At 38.1% G+C, this 26,786-nt stretch overlaps 1 protein-coding gene across 2 annotated transcripts in view; it reads left to right on the forward strand.

The window, feature by feature from the left end:
- Positions 1-369: 369 nt before the first annotated feature.
- wdr27 (WD repeat domain 27) overlaps positions 370-26,786 on the forward strand; it is a 40,243-nt gene continuing 13,826 nt past the window's right edge. Inside the window, exons 1-22 of one of the 2 annotated variants that reach the window (XM_051377734.1) lie at positions 370-702; positions 1,126-1,267; positions 1,910-2,034; positions 2,277-2,390; positions 2,496-2,547; positions 3,216-3,286; positions 3,386-3,494; positions 3,582-3,684; positions 5,545-5,627; positions 5,954-6,018; positions 6,214-6,326; positions 7,310-7,383; positions 12,159-12,228; positions 13,020-13,088; positions 13,180-13,283; positions 13,916-14,005; positions 14,883-15,004; positions 16,845-16,978; positions 18,201-18,298; positions 19,250-19,371; positions 21,903-22,000; positions 26,152-26,254. In XM_051377734.1, coding sequence (XP_051233694.1) covers positions 568-702; positions 1,126-1,267; positions 1,910-2,034; positions 2,277-2,390; positions 2,496-2,547; positions 3,216-3,286; positions 3,386-3,494; positions 3,582-3,684; positions 5,545-5,627; positions 5,954-6,018; positions 6,214-6,326; positions 7,310-7,383; positions 12,159-12,228; positions 13,020-13,088; positions 13,180-13,283; positions 13,916-14,005; positions 14,883-15,004; positions 16,845-16,978; positions 18,201-18,298; positions 19,250-19,371; positions 21,903-22,000; positions 26,152-26,254 — 2,196 coding nt within the window. In that variant the 5' untranslated portion in view covers positions 370-567. The remainder of the gene's footprint in view (positions 703-1,125; positions 1,268-1,909; positions 2,035-2,276; positions 2,391-2,495; positions 2,548-3,215; positions 3,287-3,385; positions 3,495-3,581; positions 3,685-5,544; positions 5,628-5,953; positions 6,019-6,213; positions 6,327-7,309; positions 7,384-12,158; positions 12,229-13,019; positions 13,089-13,179; positions 13,284-13,915; positions 14,006-14,882; positions 15,005-16,844; positions 16,979-18,200; positions 18,299-19,249; positions 19,372-21,902; positions 22,001-26,151; positions 26,255-26,786) is intronic. The other variant, XM_051377745.1, reaches the window with a different exon arrangement.

Genomic DNA, 26,786 nt, shown 5'->3' on the forward strand with positions numbered 1-26,786 from the left:
TTGATTTTTAATTAGTTAATTTATTGGTAATAAGTGTCCATGATCAGTGGTGAACAGTGACCGCCATCTTGCGGTCAAACGCAGAGGTACAAGAACGAAGAGCCCGTGAACGTAATAGTAGAGAAGTCTCACTCTGACCATATTTAGAGGCACCACTGCGGCAAACAGTCCATGTCCGTCAAAAACGGCTAAATGTGCCGCTTACTTTCATAGAAGTGTGGTGTTCAGATATTTTAAAAATAACTTGGGTATGAAATAAGCTATTTGAGAGGCAGGCATATTTACCTGACCAAGATTAGTCGTTGTTTTTTTTAAACGTGTGTGAGACGTCTCTTTATCATAGACAATCTGCGGTACCGGAAATTGATGTGGGTGTGGTGTCCTAGCAACCTGCAACGTTTGTCCAATCCACCTGAAACTTCTGCTGTCCGTCTCTTCCTAACGTCAGCCGAGCGAAACCCAGCGTTAATTTAACTTGAACTGTTATTGACACAAAAGCAACCGAGCTACAGCACCTGGTTGATGAAAAACTCCAGGTTTAATGGGAATTAATTAGCGTTTGCAAAGATGATTGAAAAGCTGAGTTTGACCTGTGACAGACTGCTGTCACACCGGCAGCTCGCATGTTGTCACTCTTACTGTGGCCTACCACTGCATGGCAATGAAATGCTTATTTACAGTAATATGGACATAGAGCAGCAGGTTTGTTAACAAAGTGTTAAAATATCTTCCAAGTGTTATTTTAAGAATGTCATTAATTAGCTAGCAAGCATGTAGTTAGTTACACTGAGTCTGTAGATTTAATGTACATTAATGCAAACCACAGTGACTCATAATTGCAAACTATTTCTTTGAAATTTAAGTATTATCTGGTCCCTTAACATCCCTTTTTTCTACATTAGTATTTTCAAAATTGCCTGTGTACTCACTATTCTGTATAAATAAAATGTACAATGTAATATAAATATAGATTTAAGGTAGGGAAAGAAAATATGGATATGTCACAGTGCTGTGTTAAATGGTAATCGAATCCTGTATGGCCTCAAGCTTAGTTTTCCCTGCTCATACAGGAGCCACAAACAGAATTCATTTGTCGTAATGTGTTTTATATATTTTTGTCCACAGCCACTGCTACTAACTGGCCACCATGGTGAGATCAGTGCCATGACTTTTGGGAAAGGAAGCAGACCTGTTCTCCTGTGCTCTGCCTCTGCTGATTATATAATTGTCTGGGATATTGAACTATGCCAGAGGAGAACACAGGAGGGTAAGGACATAGTTCTGCATGTGCTTGTGTGTGTGCAGTGCAGTAAAGAGTTGCTCCCATGGTCAGAGTATGGTCTTCAACAGTAGTTTAATTCAGTGTTATTTATTTTAATGCACATTAAACTAGAAAGTAGGGCTGCATGTTACGGTAAAAACAGATACTGCAATTATGATATGATTCGCAATTTGTGTGGGAATGCTAATTTTTACTTTACCAATTTAATTTTCACTGAAAAAACTATTCAAATCATGATGATGTAAAATGTTTTGGGGTTTGTACCAAACAAGCATGTTGTCTTACGTCTGGAGAACAAGATTTGTAGGCCTGGGCATCTCTTCACAACTACAATATTTCATTATAAGGCTGTTACACATTTTACCTTTATCAAAAACTTGAAGCTTCTGCGATTTATTGCACTTGGCCATACTGCAGTTTCGATAATATTGTGATTAAGTGTGCAGCCCTTCTAGAGAGGACACCTTAGTTTGCACATGTTGCACTGAGAGTATGATCATTTTCTTGAGTAAAAACCTTTACAAGCCTGCCATCTAGTGACATTTTACGGGATAGGTAACTTATGTTTATTATGTTCTTCTACTTCTTTTGTTTTGAATATGAACAGACTTAACTGTTGGTTTGCAGGTAAAGTTGCAGCTGGAACAGTTATCGGGACTTTACTGGGTGAAGTCATCCATCTTTCATTTTGTTTCTCTGATGAACGAGTGGCTGCATGCTCGGGAGCAGCTGTACATATTCTCACCTCAAAGGTAAAGCTGCACATTAATATTTGCTTCAGAATACATTTGGGCTCATGGGTTGGCTCAATATATTACTTTCTATTGCTGAAATGGATTACAAATAACGTGCTTTGTTGTCGTTGATTTATTGGATGTATGTCACAGCACATCTCTATTAAAATATGTATAATATTGTTTCTTCCTGACGGTTTAGTAGCCGTCAAAGGTCATCCTTTATCTTATCCAAGTTATATTGTCTTTTCCCACATCAGAGACATGAAGTGATCTCTACCTTGACCGGCCACCTCGGACCTTTAACATCAGCAGAGTTCTGTCCCTGGAATAAAGACATCCTTGTCACCACGTCGGAGGATCGCACTTTTAAGGTACTGACTTTATCAAATGATAGAGCCACAAGTTATTATCACGCTTCTCGTATACACAACAAATAATACCAAATATTACACACACTGTATTAACTATCTTTTCAGGTGTGGGATTTAAAAATGGAAGCGGTGTGCTATCAGTCTTTTGTGCTTACAGGTATGATATTACTATTTACAATCTTTTTGGAGCAAATGAATTACCCTGTCTGAATCCTCCCGTTAAATTTGTACAGTAGAGGTGGTAACATCGCAAGTATTAGTGTGATTTACAAAAATCAGAAATCCAGGAGGCTTTGCTTAATATCAAGGTCTTCATCAGGTCTGACCCTGATTTCCTGTTTTTTGTATACCTTCACCTGCCTAACCCGCACCTGTCGGATCAGCCCCCAGAGCCATTCTTCCTCTTTAAGTATTAGTGGGATTTATTTGAAATCAGGATCTGTTAGTGTTTAATTAGCTACAAGTATCCAAATATAGGCGTCAAGGCTTATCTTTAAGCACGGGTAAGTCAGTACAAGTACGAGCACTTTAGGGCTGCACAATATAATGTAATGCAAGTTGCATGATAAAAATTTGATTGTGATTATTTTGTATTATTTTGATAACAATTATGGTTGCATTATAATTCATGATTATCCAGAATGATCATGTTTGCATCACAATTTTCATTTTCACTGAAAAAACAGTTACCTTTATCAAAAGATTTCAGATGAAATGAAAATGGTATATATAGTGATTGCTAAGGAGGAGTCTGAGCCTTGCAAAATGATTGAAAATATCATATTCTCCACCAACATGCCTAAAGCAAATTCTTCAATTCTGTAGCCTCTCCACTGCTCAGTGTGTTCTTCTTGGAGGAGAACAGGCACCTTATCACCGGTTCAGTGGATGGACAGGTTAGTGACCAAAAGCACACAGCCGTTAACGGCTAACAATCACTATCAGAGACTGAGATTCCTAAAGCTGTGTTACATACCTGTATCTATTGGGTTTAGGTGTGGTGCTTTTCTCTCCCTGATAACCACAAGTGTCACCTAGTGACTAAAATGGATCTTCAGAAGATGGAAAAAAGACATCACCAGTTGACATCGAGCCATCAAGCTGGTGATGACTGATCTCTCCAACAAACAATGACTATACCTCTTTTCACCCACCTGGCTGAAAGAGAAACTGATTGATATTTTCTTCCAGGGGTCGCAGACCAATCAGCTGCAGATAAAGTGGAGACTTCAAAACCTATCCTCAAAATGGCTTTATGTGACTCATTCACTGGCACTAGTTATGAGGATAGAAAGTAAGTGAACAAACTCCTGAGCAGTCATAAACAGTGAGAAATGTTTATAGAAGGTATATGATGTCTGGCATTTTGGACAACCCAGGGATTCACTTGTCTCACTTAGGGAAATGAAGGAGGTTAGCCTAGTTCACACAGAAGACTCCTGACTCAGCACTGGGCTAATGGCTATCAGATAGGCCCTGTTTATCTGAGATAACATCTGTTTAATGTTGTCTGACTTACAGTAGCATTTCCATTGAATTGGCAGACCTAGATAAGCAGCTACAAAATGGATGGATGGATCTTGTTTAAGAACTGTTCACTTCATTCATTAGTCACGTAGAAGCACAAGGTCTAATGTGGGCAGAGTGTCAACACAGAGACTATTCTTACTCTCAGGAACTCAAAATGGATTGATGGACCATATAGTGTGAAGTTACCATGAGGAAGAACTGTTTTACTTAATTTGTGACAAGGAATCTTAATGCTGAAGTAGGACAGTCAACACTGTGGCCAATGGCTATTCTCAAGGGCTCAATATTGTTCTTATTTCCACAAGGTAAAAATTGTATGTGATCCAGGAAAATCTTACAAAAGCAATTCAAATGCAGTTGTCATGAAAAAAAAAACAATAAATAGCTGCACATTTCTGCCATTAACACTATATAGATGTCATACTGTCACAGAAACCTTGGAAAAAACGCCCCATCTTTATGGGCTAATTGCTGCACGTGTCCACGCAGTCACAGGAAACTTCACACATCACAGGAAACTTTGCAGGCTCATAGCATAAACTGTTTCAGGCTGTTCAAACATCTGATGTTATGACAGGAAGCAGGCACTTAAAAAGCACAGACATAACTCTCTGTGTATTTTGTGGACCACTGGAATGAAATGGACGTTGATTCCTCATTGCTCAAAGCAAAGCACATGATCTCAGAGGTCCATCATCTCTACTCTTGACCCAGACAGACGTTTTAGCATACAACCACTGTTTTTACTGGCATCCAAATGATGGGCTTTAACAAATCAAACAGTTTTGCGTAGGTGTATTATGGGATAAATATGCAGCATAGTATGCTGTATATATTATAGAGTATCAGTTCATAAGTGGTCTGATCAATGGTTCTGATGTTTCAAATTAGTCTTTTTGTTTTTAAAACAATAATCTCTTTCTCCATCAAATAATGTGACGTTTTCACCTGAGCATTTGACGTGTCATCTACTTTTGTGTGGGTCTTTGTCATCCAAACATTTATGGCACCTTTATCCAAAATACTAACAGGTACATCGCTAATTTTAGTATATCAAAGCCACTATGTGTAGAATTTAAAATTCAGATGTTGGCACGCCCTAGTGGAAGAATCAAAAACGGCACTGTGATGTACAGCAATGAATGCTGCTCATTTTTTTTAGAAACATACTAACAGTACAATAATCACATAAGAATCCACACATAATGGCCTTAATTGTCTCCATCCTGGAGACAAAAGCTCACGCTCAGCATGAAAATAATGATGCACTAAAACGTAAAACCTGTCTAACAATAACATAACCTCAGCATGAAGCTCAGTGCAGGAAGTGGATAAAAAGGAACCATCAGACTCAACTTCCTCTTCTTTCTACTCTGTGTGGCAGTAGCTTCCATCTTGCTGGGTGTACATAGCTTAGACTACATGAATTCAAAGGGAATCTGAATAAAAACCTACTGTATAGTCCTATGGTGTGCATGCCTTCCCACTCCATCACATCAGTATGTTTTTCTATAGTATGTGGTTACACTGTCTTTCCCCAAATGAGCTGAAAAAATGCTTTTGAGGGAAAACCTGTAACTCTGTTTTTCCATATGTTTCTCTGTGGGCCCTGCGGGGACAACAGCTGGTTATATGTTGGAAGCTCTGATGGCCTGTATGTGGTTGATCTGGCTACCTCAGAACTCCTAACGGCACTATATTTCAAAGGTAGGCTGCTGCTGCTGCTGGTGGTGGTGGATTGCTAGTGTACTGCTGTAACATGTTTAAGCATTTCTTTCACAGTGAGAAATTCTATTAGATTCTTTTTATGAAACGTGGTGATTGATTTCAAACTATAAAGGGAATTTGCTTCTTTCTGTTTTCCATATCCTCTCTGTTTTTTACATTGTCTTAGGATAGTAAAGTTTATTTCGGGAGAATGACATGAACTCACTATTTTTTATGCCAGTTTCTTTGCATAATTTACAGCACCTGATACATACAAACTGGAAACTAAATTCATCTAAACCCATGACCGATGTTCATTCTTCTAGATTACCCCAACCTGAGCATCACAATGGCTGGGTCGTGGTCAATCTCTCCAGGGTGGGGTAACTCTGTGAGTAATTCCAATAGTATCTTGATAAACCAGAATAAGACCAACTATATGAACTATATACAAGATTTGAAAGCAATGATGTGTTATAGTGCAGTGTAAAAGCTTAATGTTGTATTTTTTAAACAAGTATGGACAAATACAGTTGTTTTGCTATCTTATTCATGTTAATTCATTTTTGAATTCCTTGTTACACAGATGGTGTTTTTAGTGAGCTCTTTGTTTACTCCATGTGTGGCCCTGTTGGAGTTACGCCTGTGTGACCTAGGGTGGATCTGGGCTTGTGGTGAAGGGTTTTCAGTGTTCCCGAGGTAAACCTGGAGTTAAAGGCAAATGTTTGGTGACACTACAGTATGTTGACTCCCTAGAGGACAAATGGTCCTTTTTACTTTCTCCCTTCAATATAGAGATCAAGGTAAATCATCTCCATTTGTAAAAATTCAGTATCTTGCCCAGGGACACTGGCAAAGTCTTATATACACAGGAGCTGGAACCCAGGTTCTGCTAGTATTCTGCTAGTCTGTAATTTGTTGATTCAGTGGCAATTATATTATTCTAGATCATGAAACAAAAGACAAAGGTAGAAAAAAAAGTTGCTTCTCTGTAGCTCAGATAATAATTTGGTTCCAGCCTCGATCTGCTGTGCTCAGTGAATGAATAAACTCTGTGAACGTTTTTTATATGCCTAAGCTTTTAAATCCACACGAGTTTTAATAAAGCTGTTTGTACTGAATGTACTCCTTAATCCAGAACATCATACTTATTACTCTCACAATAACAACGCTTTTGAAATGCCAAATGTTTTTATTTGTCCTCTGGGGGGAGAATGAAATTCATTCAGGTATTACCTGTACCTCCATAAATGATTATTTAGCAAAATCCAGCAGCACCAATAAAAAGTGATAATTTAAATAATAATAATAATGTGTTTCTGCTTTAACAAATGTGCAATTTATGAGCTAAAGCATAATCATGTCAGGTTGTTAAAATTTGCAAAAATACTGCAGTTGTAGTCATGTTGCGTTCTCTCAGGCACTGGTCACCTGACCTCCCCAGCTATAAGACATATGAGTGGGGTCTGTTTTTTAGTTGGCCTCTTGCCTGTAACTCCTTCTGACTCTGACATTTCCATATTAGCATGGCCTATTACAACCCTTTTTGCCATCTGGTTTTTCATGAGTCAACAATATCATGGTACTGAGAATTAGAAGGACTAATAATCCACAACGGTGGAAAATGCTGTGCTCCTTCATTTCCAGTAACTCCCCCCATGTCACCCCTCCCTTGTCTTCAGTTCTCCTGCGTTGCCTGAATCTCCTCTGAACGCTGAGTTAAAGAAGAAGGAACCCAACCATCCCAAAAAGAAAGGTCAGCATCCCTCTCGTCGTCTGAACACTCACTCACCTCTCACTTATGCTCATGCACATAAAATAAAAAAGGGAGCTACTGCTGTTTGATGACTCTTGGTTTTAAAAGTATGACCCATTTTACAGTTCTCTCCACGTCTGGCTAGTTGTCTGTTTTGCTTGGACACAGATGATTCTCTTAAATTGTGCTTATTGTAGGTTTATAGACAGTCTGTTTGGCTATTACAAGAGCTACTGAGAACGTCCTCATTATCTGTAAATATAGAGGATGGAAAAGATTCCATGCTTTGTGGGGGGTGTTGATGTGGCATGCGTAAGTAGATTCCTTTTGTCTGCCACATAGGCAGATACACTTTGTTAAAAGGGTTTTTTGGGGAGAGTTTTAATGTTTTGTTTTAAATTGTGATTTGTGATGTTCGGCTATATAAATAACATTTGACTTGACTACTTCAAATTATGCAACACTTAGAGTACAAAACATTTAGACTGATAAATATCTCACTAATTATCTCAGTTTGTTGTATGCTTGCTTCTTGCAGTAGCTGGAATCCTATGTAAAATTAGCCTATTTGTGGTTTTTTGGTGTACCATTAGGATTTGGCAGCTTGAAACTATTCAGCTGGAGACCTACAGTACAGTATACTGTGGTTTACATGTTGCTCTTACAGAGAGTTAGCGCTGCGAAAGCCAGTATTAGCCGGACTCCCCACAGCTGGAGTGAAGGGAGCTACCAGTGCCAGACTATGTAGGGGATCTTCAGGGGAGTCTAGAGGTGCTGCGTTACAACAATGTCAGACCGAAAACCACAAACATTTACGGACTAGTGAAAACCCACCATGCTGCCCCGCCATGCATCTCTGTATTCTTAAAGATATCTGCAGAATTATATACAAATTACACCATAAACCTCTGAGACTCCTGGAAAGGAAAATTGTAAGTCTAGCACAAGGCTGACAGAGCTTTTTTAAAGGAACTGTAAGCACAGATTAGATGTATGCTGTCATGTCATGCTGCCATGTAACATAATTATGAAGTGAACCAGGACTGTTGGCTTTTAATAAAAGATAATTAGCTGTCAATACTTTCTGCATGATGTCTTTGTCTGAAGTGTAATGCCTGAGTCTTGTTGCTTGGAATTGTTTTATACTTAGGATATCAGGGGACTACTAAAGTACTAAAGAGCAATTTGATCTGAATGGCCTTTGAATGGTTTTCCATAGAAAGTGATCAATTCAGTAACAGTAGAAATAAACATGCCGATGAAATTGAACAAACAAGTTAATGTTGTCTTTGTTGTACCTTTATAGAAAAAGGGTGCAATGTTTAATGTCATATGCTTCTTCTGCCAAACCACCAGACTTAAACTTACTCAACAATTCATCATACATATTAATATATATATATATATATATATATATATATATTGTATGACTCGATTGTACTTAGTAGCTTAAAGGGAACTATATCTGAATTTCATTCTACAACCTTTCAGTTGTAAATGACAATAACATAACCTTGAATCAATGAAATGATTTTAAAAGGAGAGACAGGCTTAGATTTATGTGAAAGTACTTAACTACAATATCATCTGAATGTCCTCTGCAAGACATCAGCCTACTTCCACATGACACAGATCATTAAGCATCAATGTCAGTCTTATTTTTTAGAGCTACTTTGCTAGTTTTGGTCGAAGAGAGATGGGAAAACAACCTGTATGTCACAGGGTACTGTGAGGCCTTGACTAGTCCAGTTGGAATGAAAAAGGATTTTATTCTATTGTTCCATTTATCACTGCTTTACAGCAAGAGTACCTTATAGTATAGTTCACACTTAGCTCTCTATTAAAGTTTGATATGTGGTTAGTGCTTTATTCGCATAGCTATATGTAATAGTACATTCTTTGACCTCTTTGTACATTTCCTTCCAGTATGCTACACACATGTTACACATGGCCAGCATATTCTTCAGGTGCTACATGATTTCTGTTGCTGTCAGACCCTCAGTTTGGCTCCATATTCGTAATTCCAGTCAGTCTTCGGTTACTGTGCCTCTGATACCTTTTTACTTCAACTCACTCCTTTCTCCTACTGTGTGCCCCACTTTTCACAGGTCAGTAAAGCAATAACTCACACCAGAGACTTTGGTTACAGTCAAAATGATATCCTTGAGACATATATACCTGCTATGGTTTATACATTTTTAGAAGCTTGAATTGTTTAGTCTTTTTCTTGGGCCGCATTCAACAGCTAACTCAGAGGGAGGTCTGAGTTTTACCATCTCCTGTTTTCTGACTGAGAACAAAATGTAGTGGTTTACTTTAGAATAAAGTCCAGGGCTGGCCTGAGCCTTGCCCCTTCTAATTCAGACAAACCAAACTGTAAAACAAATCTTTGTCACTTCTTAAAATCACAGAAACCGTGTTAACCCTACATCATAAGAAAACACTTATGGTTTTTAGTTTTACATGTGTAGACCCAGACACAGCAGATAGCCCCCCTCCTGAACCTCATGTGACTGCAGCCAAAACCTTATTGTAACAATAATCATTTAGTGCTCTTTTTGTTGTTGCATCAAAAGCTAAACATCATAATGTTTTAAGCTAGACTGAAGAATTTCAACATTATGAAACCTGTGTGCTGTAATGGTAAAGACAGCGTAGGCTAAGTCTGACATAATGAGTTGAGAGCTGTAAAAAGAGCACACAGCAAACCGCTGTGATTTTACGCAGATATGACTCGACTTGGAAATTTGTCTGAAACTCTCACTTTGCTTCAAATAGCGTCTAGTCTCAAGTCAGCGTAAATTATGAGATTTTTACTGCCCCATAAAACTAAATGACCATTATATATCAGCAGGGGGTCAATAGGGCTGCTGAGCAAAGCCAAGTGATTGTGTCGCCAGGTAATTAGATTTCTGGCCTCAAAATGCTTAGTTTTTCCTGCATATAATCTGTTCTAGATCAGAAGCTACTTCCAGTACACCACCTCACACACACACACAGTGGAGGAATGGAGGAAGGTGCTACATGTGAGCGACCAGTGTCACAAGAGTTTTCGTTGTCAGGTTAAAAAACAAATAGCACATTTGTTATGTACTTTTTTTTACTGTCTTTCCTTAGTTATACCATACAATACCAATTTTACGTTTTAAGTTAAAAACCAGAGCTGTTACAAAGTTGAACTAAGGAAGGAAATAAGACTATTGCTTTTACAGATGCAAGACAGCATGAATAGTATCAGCAGTAATATCCTTTGAGGCTGAACAGATAAAGAAACGACATGTACCTAGAGAAAACTCAAATTTCAATGCAGAATCCAAGGAAAAGGGAACAGATTAATTGTTCAGAGGTTGTCAAGTGTACTTTACAGGAAAATACCCTTCAAGCCAAAACTGGAGTGAACATTGGCACTGCTGATCAAAGATAAAAAGCACTCCCAGATAAGAGAGGGTTGAAAAGAGATCCAGATGTGCTTCTTTTTGATTCTGACTGGTTGGTTTCACTTGCAGTAAATGTATTATTGTATTGCGACTAGGGCTGCACAATATTGTAAAAGATCATATTGCAATTATTTGACAGATATTGATATATGATGCTATTTATTGTGCAGTCATAGTTGATACAACTGATAATACCTAGCACTCAAACATTAGGTAAAGGATTCACAGTCAGGTGAACCTGTTAAGCTGTTCAAGTTTTGTAAGTTTAATGGTCTATTAGCAAATTAAATCTACTGACATTGCGTGCCTATTGCTGACTTTACTGTAAGATGACACATTTTGTTGAGGTAAAGTTATTAACCATAGGTTTGCTTGCTGTTATTGACTGTCATTAAGGATTCTTTCATCAGTTTTCCTTTTCAAAAATCTCTGAAGAACAGTTCAAATGCCATTTGTCATTTTGACATTTCGAAAATAAGCTACTGCTAAACACATCAGTGTGAGTGGATCTGACTACGGCACCAATCAATCTGTGTTTTTCAGGTTCCTGTTCGGTAACAAGCTGTCACAAAACTGCAGTACCTTAGAAAATGAATTACTGTCACTGAAAAAAGCAAAGCTGTGTAAAATATATTGCATGGAAAGAAATTCAAGCTGTGTCTAAGAGCTCAAACACACACCTAACAAACAAGGTTTGCTTTTAGGTTTTAGTTTTCTTAGTCAACTCAATTATTTTAGATAAGTCCTGGGAAAATGTAATTTTACAGGTTAATCTCTGCTTAGGTGATAAGCTAGTGTTGAATTGGAGTCAAGGCTGTAAACCAAATCCATATAATTTTTTTCTGATGCAACTTGAGCCCTAAGTTGCTGCTCAGAGATTATGTGACTTTTTCTTACTTTGCCTGTATTTGACAGGAGAGCAGTTTTTGGAGAGCCTCACACATTTTAATGGTTGTGGAAAAAGTGAGCTCATTGTAATATAGTAAAGGCACTGACAGCGAACAGGGAGCAGAATGAACCATCCCACAGTTTGTGGCTGATGCACTTAATGCTCACAGCGCAGAGTGGTCACCCAATAATATTGTATCTTCCATTCCTAGTATAATCCATTACCCACTACAGTATAATGAGTAGTTCTGTCCTAATTATGGAAAATAATGAACAGGAGTCTTTTTCCTTTTGACCTTTTACTCATGTTGCAACATCTACCCATTTCTAAATGTTACTTTCTTTTTAGGATCTTTTATCTTTGTTTTAGGCGCATATACTGTAGATCATTTATTCTTCATACTGTTTGTCAGTCTGTGTCTAATAGACCACCTTATCTGTTTTACAAAGGAGGAATAAAGGAGCAGCCTCTGGTTTTCCACTCGAAAGTGAAGTCATCTGGATACACCAGTGCCCCAAGGTAGGTTCACAGAGTAACTTTTTTCCTAATAGAAAATCTAATTGCAGTTTATTGGATTCATAAAATTGGAAGAGGGAAAAGAGCAACTTTAAAGTAAATTTAAAGAGGAATGGAATTGTATTTCTTTATATTGGTACTTCAATGGGTGGAGCATTGCACTAATGTTATATTTCCCAGGACTACTGCTGTTGCTCTTTTAAAATGTATCACACATGTTACTATAAAACACTTCCATACAAAAAAAACAAAAAAAAACCTTACCTACAAAATTTTCTCTATCATAGCCATAACTTGTATAGGCCACTTAACACTCATCCAGGTCAGGTTAATGATGGCAGAGGGGCAACCCTCTTGAGATTTTCAGGCAATCAACAACTTGTTCTTGGTGTACCCCATGATAGTCATTTCGCAATTGGCAATCCTCAGTGCAAATTCAGGAGGGCAGCCGGAAGCAACACCTCCTGGTACCCCCTCAGTGTGAACTAGCAGTAATATAGTTTTGGGATCTGACTGGTTATCACACGTCCATCTCCGTTATTGCATTGCATTACAATCCTTAATGTAATAAACAAGAACTACTTTAAGCCAACAGCACTTTGCAGCTATTCCAATGACAGAGTTTTTCAACTGGATCTATTTAACCTCTTCCAGGACACTCAGTCTTTGCAGTCCCCCACAAGGCATTGCTAGCAAATAATAATCTAAAAAACAATATGCAATGAGGTTTCACGAATCAAACAATTGATACATGCAAAATCACATGATTTTTTTTATTTGCTTTGTCTTTTCAGAAGAAGTATGTTTTCACCTAAAACAAATATTCAGAAGAATCCTTCTTCTAAAAAAGATGCCAAAAATACGTAAGCTATCACATCATTTAAAATACAATGCTGAAAAAGTTTTCAAATGCGACTGTTGATATAAATACTAAACTTATTTTTTGTCATTTAGAGGTTTATTCCTCAGAGATTATCCAGCTGACAGTGCAGCACCTACTGTTCCACAGATTGATCTAAGCACTGGCAACAAACCAGTCTACTGCCTTCAGTACTCAGGTGAGACAGTTTTACAATACTGACCATACTATGAAAAACACAATATAATCATATGTTTGAATGAGTGGCCAGTCAGTGATGTTTTGAAAATTCTAAAACCATAATGTATTACCTCAGGCAAAGTAGTTATAAAAATAAGTATGAGTAGACAGGGACAAGAGTTTGAGGATCTGAGGTGTTATAGTCAGAAATTATATATAATAATAGAAATGGCCTAGAGTAGACAGTAAATGTTGTTGCATCTGCACTTTGAAGAACTACCTCATGTGTTAGGACTGCCGGATGGTCCTCTATGATACTACAGTACTACACTGACTTGTGAAATCCCATTGCAGCCTGAATTTTTTAATACTTCATCAGCAGCAATCAAAAAAGAATTATAAACTGCAGCTAGTTTAGTCTATCCTCTACTGGAAGGGTAAATTAAGGTGAATAACAATTTATGAAGTATGACAAAATTATAACTTTCCTTAATTGTTACAGAATTATATTACATTTTAGGATAAATGTTCCTGTTTCAGACAAAACACCTCCCTGCTGTTTAAAACCCTTTCATATTTTAGGTAATAGTAAATCAGCTGTTGAATGAAAAATCCTCATAAAATGATTCTGTGTTTCCTTGTCTCTCCCAGGTGACGGAAAACAAATCCTGTGTGGTCTTGGCGACAGCTCGGTGTTATTGTACAAGTCCTCCCTTACTGGCAGTCCAGCTGTCTACACAGGTGCATGAAGTGGAGTATCCATACCTTAAAAGCCTCTGAGTTAAACAGTATTTGTCCTCAGTCACCTCAGCATTTCTTTTAGCAGTGCATTTGAATGTTCTTTCACAAAAAGGATTCATTTTATGCAAAATGTGTGACTTTTCTTTATAATAGGGCTGTATTAATGGACTCTTTGCAAATTATGCTCTCATTTTACAGCTATTCAAAGTAAAGATCTGATGTTTTTATGAGACTAGGAGGATGTCACTAAGAAGTTCATCCTCAGCTTGGATTTAGGTCTGCTTTATTTGGAATATTCTGATTAACATACTTTGAAATAGGTCCATGGCTTAAGATGAAAGTCTCCAGGAAAATCCAAATATTCACTTACTCAGCTTTCAGTGTCAAAATTGTAGAGAAAGAGTTCTCCTTTATCAGAAAAGCGTGGTTTGGTTAAATTCCAAAGTCAAAATTTGGTACAGACTGTCTTTGTTTTTGTCAGACAGTAAAAACCTAGGTGATGGTAAAAAAGAAAGATGAAAAGGGCACATTGTCTTGAGACCAACTAGGTTTAAACATATATTTCTCACTCCTTCTACGCACTATTGAAGTAAAATATTACGAAGAATGATCCTGGGCATTGAAGTTCATACCAACAGGCAAAGAAAGGATCTCCATGCATGTCAAGCATATGTTTCGCATTGGCTCAATGAAGTGGTAACACAGTGTCCACAAGGGGGTAGCAGAGATAAAAGGACAGAAGTTGAGGTGACCAGTAGGTCACCGAGAACCTCCTCTCTTCACTCCGCTTGACTCTCTGAACAGTACCATAAAAGTAAGTGTTGCAACTACACACACTGTATTTCCAGGTTGGTTTCAAACCTCTGTTTATATGCAGGGCATGACAAGCCAGTGAGCAGTGTAAGCTGGAGCCTCAACAGACAGTGGTGGCTGAGTGCGTCAGAAGACCAGTCACTCCGAATCTGGACCCAGGGCAGTCCAGAGCCTGTGATTATCATGGTAAATGTCTCATTCATTCACTAAGACACACTTCTTTTTTTCTTTCTTCTTCTTTTTTTTCTTTTTTATGGATTTCATTCAGTCCCTGTCGCCCTAATCTTAACCATCACCACTAAATGGACCATTAAGCCTAAATCAAACCTTCAATCACTCATTGTTCTAAGCCCAAGTTTTAACCATAAAAAATGGTGAAATGACAACCAGCCAGACTGACCTCATATTGCAAAAATGTCCTCACACTGAAGATCTAAAAACTCAAATTGGTTTTGAAGTAAAACCAAATAACTACAGACACATGCTGTACACATTTTGTACTCTCACTCCTGTCTACTAAGACGGCTATGATTGCTGGAAGGATTTTGTCCCTAATTGCAGTGTGTGTAAATGAGGCCACACTTGAATGACCGTAAAGCTACTGTATCCCCAATGTTTTGGTCATGTTTTAATGTGTTGTTCTCTAGAACATTCTTTTCACAGTATAATGTCTCAGGTCTGGATCCTGCATCAAGAGATTTGTAGTGTATTAAGGGCGATGGAAAGGGTGCACTGTATTATTAAATATAGTGGTGTAATGCAGGTAAGAAATGTTGTGATGAAAATGATCTATTTTGCTTTGTCTGTAACTCATTAGAAAGTGAGTCACTGTGCACCTTTATAACTTCTGCAAGGGAATTTCTGTGTAATGTTCCAACTCTATCTTTGACATATTGATATGAAACTCACTTTTTCCTTTTCTAATGAGACTAACCTAATGGAATTAAAAAAGGGAAAGCCAAATTAATTGAGATGATAAAATGGTGTGTATCTTGGCTCAAAGGTAGTGACATTGTCATTCTAAGCATCTGCTGGACTCAGAGCATCCAAAACTCTGATCATATGCAGAGCCTCCTTACTTCATTGGGTATCACATTTAATGGGACAGTCAGAAGTGTGTCTACTTCCCCATGCCAAGTGAAAACTCTGGGGTCTCCCCAATAGCTGATGCTAACCATCCCTGCTTTGCTCCACTCAGTGAGATAGTTTTGAGTTTGGCCCGATCTGCAGCCTTTGACTACTTGGTGTGCTTGTGAAACAACTTGGCAAACAAATGTAAGTCTTTTCAGGGACAGGAACTCTGCCGGGGTGAGCCAGAATTACACATAGCTTTGCAAAGTTATGCTTGAAAACTCTAGAAAGAAATAACCACATAGTATTATTAAAGTGCTTTGTCATTGGAGGTCCAGTAGGAGTAGTAGGTCTGTCAGGACAACCTTGTTTGCTTATTTTACCTTGATAGACTCTAACTATGCAGTTTGGGGATTAAGCAGAACAATGTTTATGCCCCATACTAATACTGTTTCTGATAAGGATGTTTTTTCTTGAGTTCACTACCTCCTTTTGTGAAACAGATTTTCTCTGAGTCGCTTTTTCCACATGGTGTGAAAAACGTTGAAGACGAGAAGACATTGGTTGTTAGTGTTAGAGCACCATTCATACCCACACGTTGATTCTTCTGGGTTTAAAGGAATAACACAGACAATATAATGTGTAGGTTATCACTACATAGTTGGGGGTGTAGCACATATAATTTTGAGCAATAGAAAAGCTATAGATGTGTACGGTACCTACTATTACAGCTTTTTATTGCTTTCATAATTCAGATGTGACTTTGCTTTAAATTACCTTCAGGAGTACGTAGTCAGACAAAACTATTTAGGATCGAGGAGTGTTTCCAGATTTTTGCCTTTGTTATTATCAATGATGTTCCCTACAATGAATATTTGTAAAATATAATATTTAGTAAATATATAATATTTTATTGCATAATTTTAGCTTGATTTTTGTCTCTTTTCTCCTTTAGGGCAACAGTATGTTCTCCAAACCCATTAGAAGTGCTCAATTTTATTACCTCGACAAATTTCTACTTCTGGCATCCGGGCCGTCTCTATACTTGTACCTGTATAATGTGGACATCACACGTGACAGCATCAAAAGGTAATTACGAGTGTGGATAAGGATGCATAAACTTGCTATGGGTTTTTAATGGGTTTTACTTAAGTGTAATGTATTATTACAATATAAAAATGCATTGCACCGATCAATGCAAAGAAAACACTGACACCACTGTCTCTTTCTCCTTTGGTGTCAAGCTGTATCTGAGTTTTTCACACAATTAATACACAAATAAAACTATTGGAGCAATGCAGTTCACAACATAAATGCATGTTTTTTAGTGTTTAAAGGGACAATCAACTGTCAAAGCCTCAGATCATACATTGAGCTACAGTATGAACACCCATTGTACTGTACTATATGATCTCAAAATCTGTACTCTTGGGCTATACAAAGATTGTGCAAAATAAATAAGATACATAATTGTAGTATTCAAATTCTATATCATTATACTGTGTATTTTATTCTAGTATTTAATGATTCTAATATCATTCCTGGAAGTCATTAGTAGAATACACCTGAAAGAAATGTGCCTCACAGATTGTGATTGGGTCCAGACAACTACAGTTTCTCTGTTGGGGCTGAAACATCAGAACATAAATATCAGATTGTGTTGCACAATCACATTGGCATGTATTCAAACCTCAAAGCTGCGCGGTAGCACTACAGTCTTGTTGGCCTCTAAAGGGTAACACTGACACATCGGGGGCTAAAAGAACATTAACAACACTTGCAGGGAAGAGAGGGATTCAAATTAATCATCTACCACTTTTCAGCTCCAGCTATTGTGATATTGACAACCAATGCAAAAACATCCATTGCAATAACATTGTAATGCAGATAAAAGGGGAAATATAAATCCAAGAATTGTGTAATCTATGTAGGAAAGGCTTTTTCAAACAGGGGAATAGCTACCACAGAAACTGCTGACACTCATTGCCTCCCAAACTTCTTGACTGTGTACTGTAAGCTGCCAGGGCTTGTTTTGGAGGCCATGGAAATAACAGTGAAGGGTCTCCATACCCTCTTTTAGCAGTGCCTGTTGCTGTTTCATCTACTTCTTCTTAAGGTAGTTACTTGTGTAAGTAAAAACAAAATCAGTTGTAAAGGGTAGTGCCTCTTCATGAATTCTGTCCTACAGCCTTATAGCTCAGATAGAGATGAAGAATCATAGGTTTGCAGAGTGATTTACTATTGATCATATACCTATACCAGAACCTTTATTGGTTGAAAGAATTATGCAACTTCTTCTTTTTCTTTTTAGATATCAGCAACGGAGCGTCGTCAAATTGGCAGGACGCTTTGCAACGACATCAGCAACAGACATCACTGCCTTGTCTGCAATCAGTGATTTCTTCTCTTGTATCCCTTTTCCTGTTATTGTTGTTCTTGCAGCAGTAAGTGTTATAGTTAGACTGCATTGATGCTTTGGAGACCAAAGTGAACCCATCACATAAGTAGTTTTACTTGGAGCATCTCGTTGGACCACTTCCATGTCTACCACTGCACTCAGCCTGTGCTTCATAAAGTCTTCACGTGTTGCCTTGGGGCTTCCACTGCTGACTTTACATGTAAATCAATTAGGTGTCTTTTATTTTTCTGGAATGTCTGCATTCCCAGCCCCTTGTTAGGGTTTACAGTGCATTTACTTTCCAATAAATTCACTGAACTGAGCTGCACTGGGATGAGAGAGATCCTGTCAGGAGTCATCTAACACCCTTGTGCTTAGCACAGGCCAAGTGCATATAAGGTGATTTGAAGTCTGGATACATGGATATATAAATTAAGGATTTATTTGTGTATCATTAAAAACCCCATTCAGATTTCTTTTATAGAAGTAAACTGGGAGAGTGTAAATGGGCACCATGCAAAATGACACTGTCTCATCTATATAGATATACAAGATATGCATTTAACTTGGTATTAAAGTAAAAAAATATGTAGTTTCATAATTTCATTCAAAATATCTCCATGTAGAGTCAGATACTGAGAAAAACTTCAACATAAAAGACTATTTAGGAGGCAGAATACAACCATTTGCAAACTTGCAGATTACTAACTGACAAAAGCTTTATACTTTTGCATTACAGCATAGAGTGAAAGAAGCTGTCTGCAAGAAAAATGTATTAAGCTATCTGCTCAACTTAGCACCAGCTTCTAGTGCTGGCCCCTGAAGAATTGGCATTAACCTTTTTTTTTTACCTTGGAATGCTGACCACATAGATAAAATGTAGATATACTGCAGTTAGTCTACAGCAGGCCTTACAGTTTGTAATTAATAAATCTCATAACCTTTCCTAAAAGCTGTCTCAGACATTGTTCTAGTGTGTGGTTCAGATCGCTCCATTCAAGTATTTGACATGAACAAGGGTACAGTTGCCTCAGAGCTGCCTGATGCTCACAACAAAGCCATCCACTGTGTGACACAAAACAAGGTGAGGCCATTTAAATGTTCCTTTGAAGAAAGTCCAAATAGTTATTTAAAGGTTGCATCTACTATGTATTGCGTTGTCTCTATTATATTGACAGTAAGTCAATAAAGACTGTACTGTATACTGTATGTGAAGTGACATACAACACGAGACATGTATTCAATATGTGGTCTCTATGCATAGATTGTTCAGAGATAAGACATTGTGAAGTTTATGGAGCAGCATTTTAAGCCTTTACTTTAAAAAAGAGTGGATATTTCAGAAATAGTTCTAGATGACAGTGTCCTGTGGCTTGAAATCACAAAATTAAATAAAAATTTTAAGAAAACTGAGGAAGAAAAGGGAAAATTCAAGCTTTACCTCTATTGTAAAAATCTAAATATCAATATTGTTTTCATCTCACAGCCTACAGCTTCTGCTGTACCTTCTTACATAATTAAGACAGCCATTTCATTTCAGAGTGTGATTCTTAAAATGCAAAATGTTTAATAATAATTGCATTACAGCATTTATCTGTGAAATTTTGCCTTAAACCCTGCACATTGCTATCCTGAAAACAGCACTTTTCTATAAAATCAATTACTGAAAGATAAATGTTTATTGTTTTTAAAAAGTCACCTGTTTTTTATGCTTCAGAGTTTTTGTCAAATCTGTTTCAGGCTTGTTTCTCTTCTGTTTGACTTGAACTTACATTGACCTCTAATCTTTGTGAATGGATAGAGGCAAAGACGTCTCATCACTCCACAGGCAGACTGAGTGACTTTTAGATCTAACCCACACAGCAAAGAATTTGCTTGACTTGGCATCAATTGGTAGTATGCGCCCCATCTTCCATTTTACTCTTGAAGAGTCTACTATTTGGCAGCTGTGATAGTGTTACATAAGACATCTATAGAGTTACATAAGACACAGCTCGTCTTTGAGGGAATAAAAGCGTTAGTTTGTGGTGTGATTAGAGAAGGTCAAGGTAAAAAAAAATGTCATGGTTACCCAAAAGTTTCCATGACAGACAGACAGGACATGCCATCATCAGTACCATTCATCTTGCTGAGTGTTTGAATGTAAATCCCGGGTGCATCAGGATTAAGACTGCCATAGGAGATGGCAGGAGGAGATTCCATGCTGGATGATGGCCTTGGAGCAGTGCAGTTCCATGATGCAGTTGGGGTTTATGTGGCCTCACTCCCACATCACTGTCTCGGACAAATGTGGGCTCAATTTGCTGGTGTCTAACAAGAAGACAGCTTAGGACATCCATTATAGAGCTATGAAGAATGTAATACAAAATGAAGCTATAAATATTAGTGATAAATTTGGGCATTCGAGCCTGGGTTTTCTGTATATGATTTACATTTCTGTATATCTAGCACAGACAAATGAAGGTCCTGGTTTCTCTCCATATATAGTCGTATGATCTATCTTACAGATACTTATATAACTTATAGGAATACAAAGTGCATTTGTGTGAGAGAGAGAGAGAGAGAGAGAGAGAGAGAGAGAGAGAGAGAGAGAGGGCTTGTACCCAGTGACCTCAGGGTATTGACGTTAGTCACTTCTGCATGTTGACCTTTGCATACTTGACACCCCAGGCTGGATTAGCTGGACACATTGCAGCTAGTGGCATGGATTAAGCGCATTAACCCATTCAGATGTGATGCACTCCTACACACAGCTGACTATACTCCTTCAGCCCAGAGGAGCCTGTTCTTTGTCACGCCAGCTATTGTGTGCCATGCATTGTGGAAAACCTGCAGTGTGTTGTTTCAGCTTGGCTATTGCGTCAATGTGGGGTCCTCCGCCTGGGTGCCCAAGGGCCTTTTGGATTCCCGTAGGGTTAATACCTGTGGCTCAGAGGGATTGCCCCTGCCCGGAGACTGCACACATAACATCACTCTTCCCTCCCCTCTTGCTCTCTCGTCCCAAACGGAGCAAACATCGGGAACTGCAGCATGTGAAGCAGCTTTTCCCACTTCAAATTTCCATCGCCTCTTCTGCAAAAATTCACCTGGAACTCATCAGAGCAGAGGAGTTCTCGGAAAATGGAACTGGAAATGCCCTCTCAGACTCCCGTTCTCACACTCTTAATGGAAATCTAAACAAAAAACACCCCCACCACTGCTCTCCCTCTCTCTCTCTGTCACACACACACACACACACTCTGCTGTATCATCTGATAACTTGGTGTGAAAGTCATGTATGGAACTTATGTATAGATGTGCAGTGGAAACTATATGTATTTATAGCTGAAGAATAGTGTGCTACATAAAAGATGGAAAATGACTCAAAGACAAATGAACAGTTTTGCTTCCATTTCACTTTTCTTTCCATCCCCAGTGTGCTTAGGTTGTCTTTAATCTCACCTCCTACTTTAGTAACAATGCTACCTGGAATAATAATATAATAACTATTTGCCAATACAGGAAACACAGCAACAACATTTTCCAGCACTGGACGATAAGAGAAGCTGATTTACAACCTATTTCAGTCAAGCATGTGCTGACTAGTCATTTTTGTTTTTTGTATATATTTCACAGGGCTCTATGTTCAGCACACAAGCGCCGGATTCACACAACCTCTTCCTCACAAGTGCGGTCACGGATGGTGTGAAGATCTGGGACCTCCGTACACTTAGGTTGGTGTTAATATTGTCTGCTCTGTTGGATTTGTAATCAATGCATCTTTAATGTGAAAATAAGGCCAGAAAAGTGTGATTAAAAAGTCTATGTCTGTATATTCACATTAACTAAATACTCCTGTATTCAGGACCATCCCGTACTGTATGGCAAATAGTGCTATCCAAAACACCTCGCATACAATTCTTAAATGACTAAAGGCATTTGTAACACCTAACTTCTATCAGCATAACACAATATTTATGAAATATCTTCTTTTTTTTTTCTATTTCTGAAAGAAAGACCAAACCTTTTACATTTACTGTGATAAATAAAATTAATGAAACTGTTTGTACCCGATTTGTTTTTTGCCCGCTTTATAGTCTTAATCTCTGTACTCAGGCCTCACACTGGCTGGAGGGTCGCTTCATCACATCAGTCAAAATTATCTAAGAGCAATAAATGTTCATGCCCATTAAGGTAGAAACCATTATAGTTTTTTATTCCTCTGTTATTCCTGGAAGTGCAAACTGATCTTATATTCAAATTGCATCAACATTTTTTCTTACATAAACATTCCTCAGTTGATGAGTGAATCGGCAGTTCAATTTCCAAAGTATGTAGCTGAGAATATTTTTCTTTGGCCCTTAGTAGCAGATATCCATATAAGGGGGATAATTCAAGTAGGCTCCCTTGGATTTCAAAATGTTCTTTTTGGCCCGGTAGCTGGCATTATTGAGTATTTCATTCTTTCATGTCTGAGACTGCTTTCATGTTTAACTCCTCCATCCCAGACTCCATCAAAACCTTATTGCTGATAAATATTTGTGCCTGGTTTCCAGGTCAACTTCTGGTTCTGAGAGTTGTCATCAAGCATCCCCCAGCAGATCCTCTGAGATGAAACATTGGATATATGAAAACAATATGTAGAAACTTTTTTTTTCATTTTGTCAGCGCTGTTAATTTTATTTCCCTGTTGGATAAACCTTATGTATCTGTTCCTGTAGCTTATACGGACCACAAAAAGAATTACAGCTCCCCTAAATGAATGTTTTCTATCTATTTTTTTTATGTGCAGCTTTCCGCTAATGGAAGTAGTTAAGTCTGCTCTAGGTTTTATGTTCATCAAAATTATATAACAAGGTAATATAAAATTTCTTGGAACAATGTGTGGCATGAGTAAAGCGTACATAAGGTACTCATGTGAGTGCTCCTCCTAATCACATTATTTTATTCAGTGTAGCTTTTTCTTCCTTTTCTTCTAAATGCTTTGAGGCAGTGGTTCCTAACCTGGGGGTCGGGACCCTCACTAGGGGTCGCCAAAGCATCATGGGAGGTTACGAGGCCTTCTTGACTTTAAGTGGTGTAAGAGAACTTAAAAAATAACTGCATAGTTTTAATGTAGCATGTAGCAAGCTAATGAGAATACTTAAAGTTACTGGGGTTCATTCCTGGAAACGGCCAATGCAGTTATGTGCATATATTTTCCATTTTCCTCCTTGTATTGGACTGGTGGCAGAAGTTACAGTTTGCTGAACTGACCCATATAAGGTATTTATTAAACTTTAAGAAAATATTGAGAAGATAAAAAATTAGGGGTTGTTTAGCTATTGTAATGATGTTAATCCAACCAGGAGCAAACTTAATTGAAATGGAACTTACGTACCTAGACAAGACATTAACATTAAGTTATTTTATGACTTATTGTGCTTGTCCATAATTATTTGTGATGAATGGTATAAGCTATATAAGTTTATACTGTATATGGCCACTGTGAGCTAATGATAGTGTTGTTATTAGAGACACAACTCCATTGACAGAAACTCTAAGTTGGGACAAAACTGTATAATACTGTTTAGTGTCTTTGACCAAACTAGATAACCTCCAAAAAAAAAACATAATAGGAAATTAAATTTGACTAAGTGGAAACTTCTGAAACTAAATCTAAAATTTTATTTTGCTCTGTCACCTGAGAATCCCCAGCACTTCTTGCTCCTTCCTTTTCAGACAGAAGCGCAAACATGCACGATACCCATGTGTATCCATCAAAGATTGAATGGCGGTAATGGTTTTTGAAAGTTTGCCACACTTAAAGAAAGAGTTTTATAAGCAATGTCAACCACTGACTTGGTCACAGTTTATTTTTTAAAGCCCCCACCTTTCAGTTACCCTTTGTATTTCCAAACGATGTGTTTAAGTGTGCAAGGATCCAGTTTAGGGTTCTACACACCAGCAAATCAGACCCACTCAGATACTGATTCTAAAGATAGAGAGAACAGATGGGGATCTGTTTCTCTTTAGTTCAGTGATGTGTTCCCCTTAAATCTAGTGGAATTTCCATCATCTTATAAATGAAAGTTGAGCAATACATAATATACATCATGTATTTATTTCAAGTAACATCCAATAATGCAAGAAAAAGCAAGCTTTTGTCTGATTTGCACTGACACGGTTAAATTGGGTGAAATATATTGGCTTCAAGTAATGAGCTATGATTAGCCTGCTGATTGCCTTGATGACTGACACTGAATACCCAGGTGGATTCAGTAACCGCATAGGCTCCCACTCAAGAGGATCAGACCCTCCAGTGCAGTCTGGGTTAGTCATCAGGCCAATGCCGGATACTCATCATCACTCACACAACACGGAGAATGTGTGTGTGGGGGATTCAGCCCAGCATCTCCTCTCCTCTCAGTCAAAACATTAGATCCACATTCTGACCTAGAAAACCAGAAGAGTGTTTACTCTAACTTGTTAAACTGCTCCTTATCAGTGTGATTAGTGACAGGTTGTGTCAGCTCGACTGCAGACCTGAATGTCCAGATGTACTGACGCGGATTTAGAAACAGATATATCTCATTCATCTTGCTGTGCAGCCCTGTGTTGCAAAGGGCTTAGCACTAGTCCTTCATCTCCTCAGTCAAGGCTAAGTCTTGTCTTGTGCCTAATCACCTCTTTTTTTCCCCCACTTGATTGGCCTCATTAGCTGCCAATCATGCCAAATCTGTCAGCCCCTGTTTTCCTTCTTTAAAGTTGAGTCAAGTGTATGGCCACAAACTCTTGCATGCATGCCCTGCAGAACCTTCCAGGACCAGTTTTTTTCCTCTTCAGTCAGGTGGCCATTTTTGCAGCATTGTCAAGGCACTCCAGGTTTTTGGCTGAACCAGCAAAATCTAATGAGGTGTTCAGTTTCAGCCAGTGAAGCTCTGTGCCTCACTCTGTTGAGGGCCGTATGGGCAGATAGCATCATCGGATGAAACACCTTACAAAATCGAGTAATGCCGAGGAATACAAGATCACAAAAATCGTCATAGAGGTTTAACAACAATTCAACATTATAAGCTTCATAAAGTTTGTATTATTGCTTGGCAGTTGTATTTACTTGCACACTGGTACTGGGTATATCACATTTCTTAGTGGTCACCAGTGAATATGACCTACTTTTAGTCCAGCTTAATGACATTAACATGTGAATGTCAAACACATGCTCTCACCAGATCGTGTCAAAGCCCTGCCGGTCCCTGCCAGCATGCCAGCCCATATAGAGTCCCTTGCTTAGCTAGCTGTTAGTGGCATTGTAAAGACATTACATGCTGTTGCAAACCAAAACAAAACTGCACAGAAGTTGCACGAGGGGGCCATTCGTCATCTACTACCTTCTCTTTTTCTGTGTTTTGCTTGAGTCATGCTCAACTCCTTTTCCCCGGCCGGGTCAGATGTTTGTGAGATGCGAGTTATACTAATAGACTTTGCATTTTTGTTGTAACAGATTACTTCAACAAAACTGGCTGTGTGAAATGCATTCATGCCCATACCAAAGATTTCTTGTGAATCACTGCTTTGTAGATTATAATAATGTTTTTATTAGGGATGTCCCTTCTTATGTCACAGCCTTTCTTGGTTCAGGGGAAAATAATTTGTAATGGATTGAATTAGATTGTTTTTTATAAAGTATACAAATTATACACTCTTAATATGTCCATTGCAGTAAATTAATACACAAATTAAATATATATATATAGAGAGAGAGATTTAATCCTACAAGGATTAAGTAAAACTAAACTTGTATTATGACATCACCAGTCAGATTTTTAGTCTCTCCTTCACATTAGGTTGGTTTTGAGTTCATTGACCCCATTAATTCTCACCACTGTGTGCATCTCCTCCTCAGGTGTGTGCGTCGTTACGAGAACCATCTAAATCGTTGCCATCCATGCTTGTCAGCTATCTCACCATGTGGCCGGTTCATTGCCTCAGGCTCTGAGGATAACTGTGTAAGTTGTTATACTTTTTCCGTATACGCTGTGTGCATCATTATCCCCTGTATACACTCCTCTAGTTAAACTGTGTCTCAGACAGGTTGTTGATAAGCATAATTTCACAATGATCAGTCTATTATTTTCATTTATGTCAAATTGAATGGGGGGGGGAAGCAATTGAGGAGGCTGTCCATCGAAGCCACATCATCCAGTGTTTGGTTTTATGAATTTAGAGCAGTGACGAGCAGCAACGTATTCTTACTCACTACAGTTAGTTGTTTTATATATATTTTAAATACATTATAGTGTTTATATTTTAATTGACCTTGTAAAGAGGAAGATGAGCATGAAAACAGAAGCATATCTTTATTAGTTTCACCTCCATTTAAGGTGAGGACTGCTTGTGCTTGACTGTGCTTGACTCAGAGATTTTTATTTGGACTCTAGCCTTTTTCCATAGAAGTCAAATTCAACATTCATGTTGAAGCCGAACTGCTTAATTGCTTTTCCAGACTGTGTCTTATACTTGCTTTCAGGACATTTTCAG

The sequence above is a fragment of the Dicentrarchus labrax genome, unplaced genomic scaffold, assembly GCF_905237075.1.
Source record: "Dicentrarchus labrax unplaced genomic scaffold, dlabrax2021, whole genome shotgun sequence".
Lineage (NCBI taxonomy): Eukaryota > Metazoa > Chordata > Actinopteri > Moronidae > Dicentrarchus > Dicentrarchus labrax.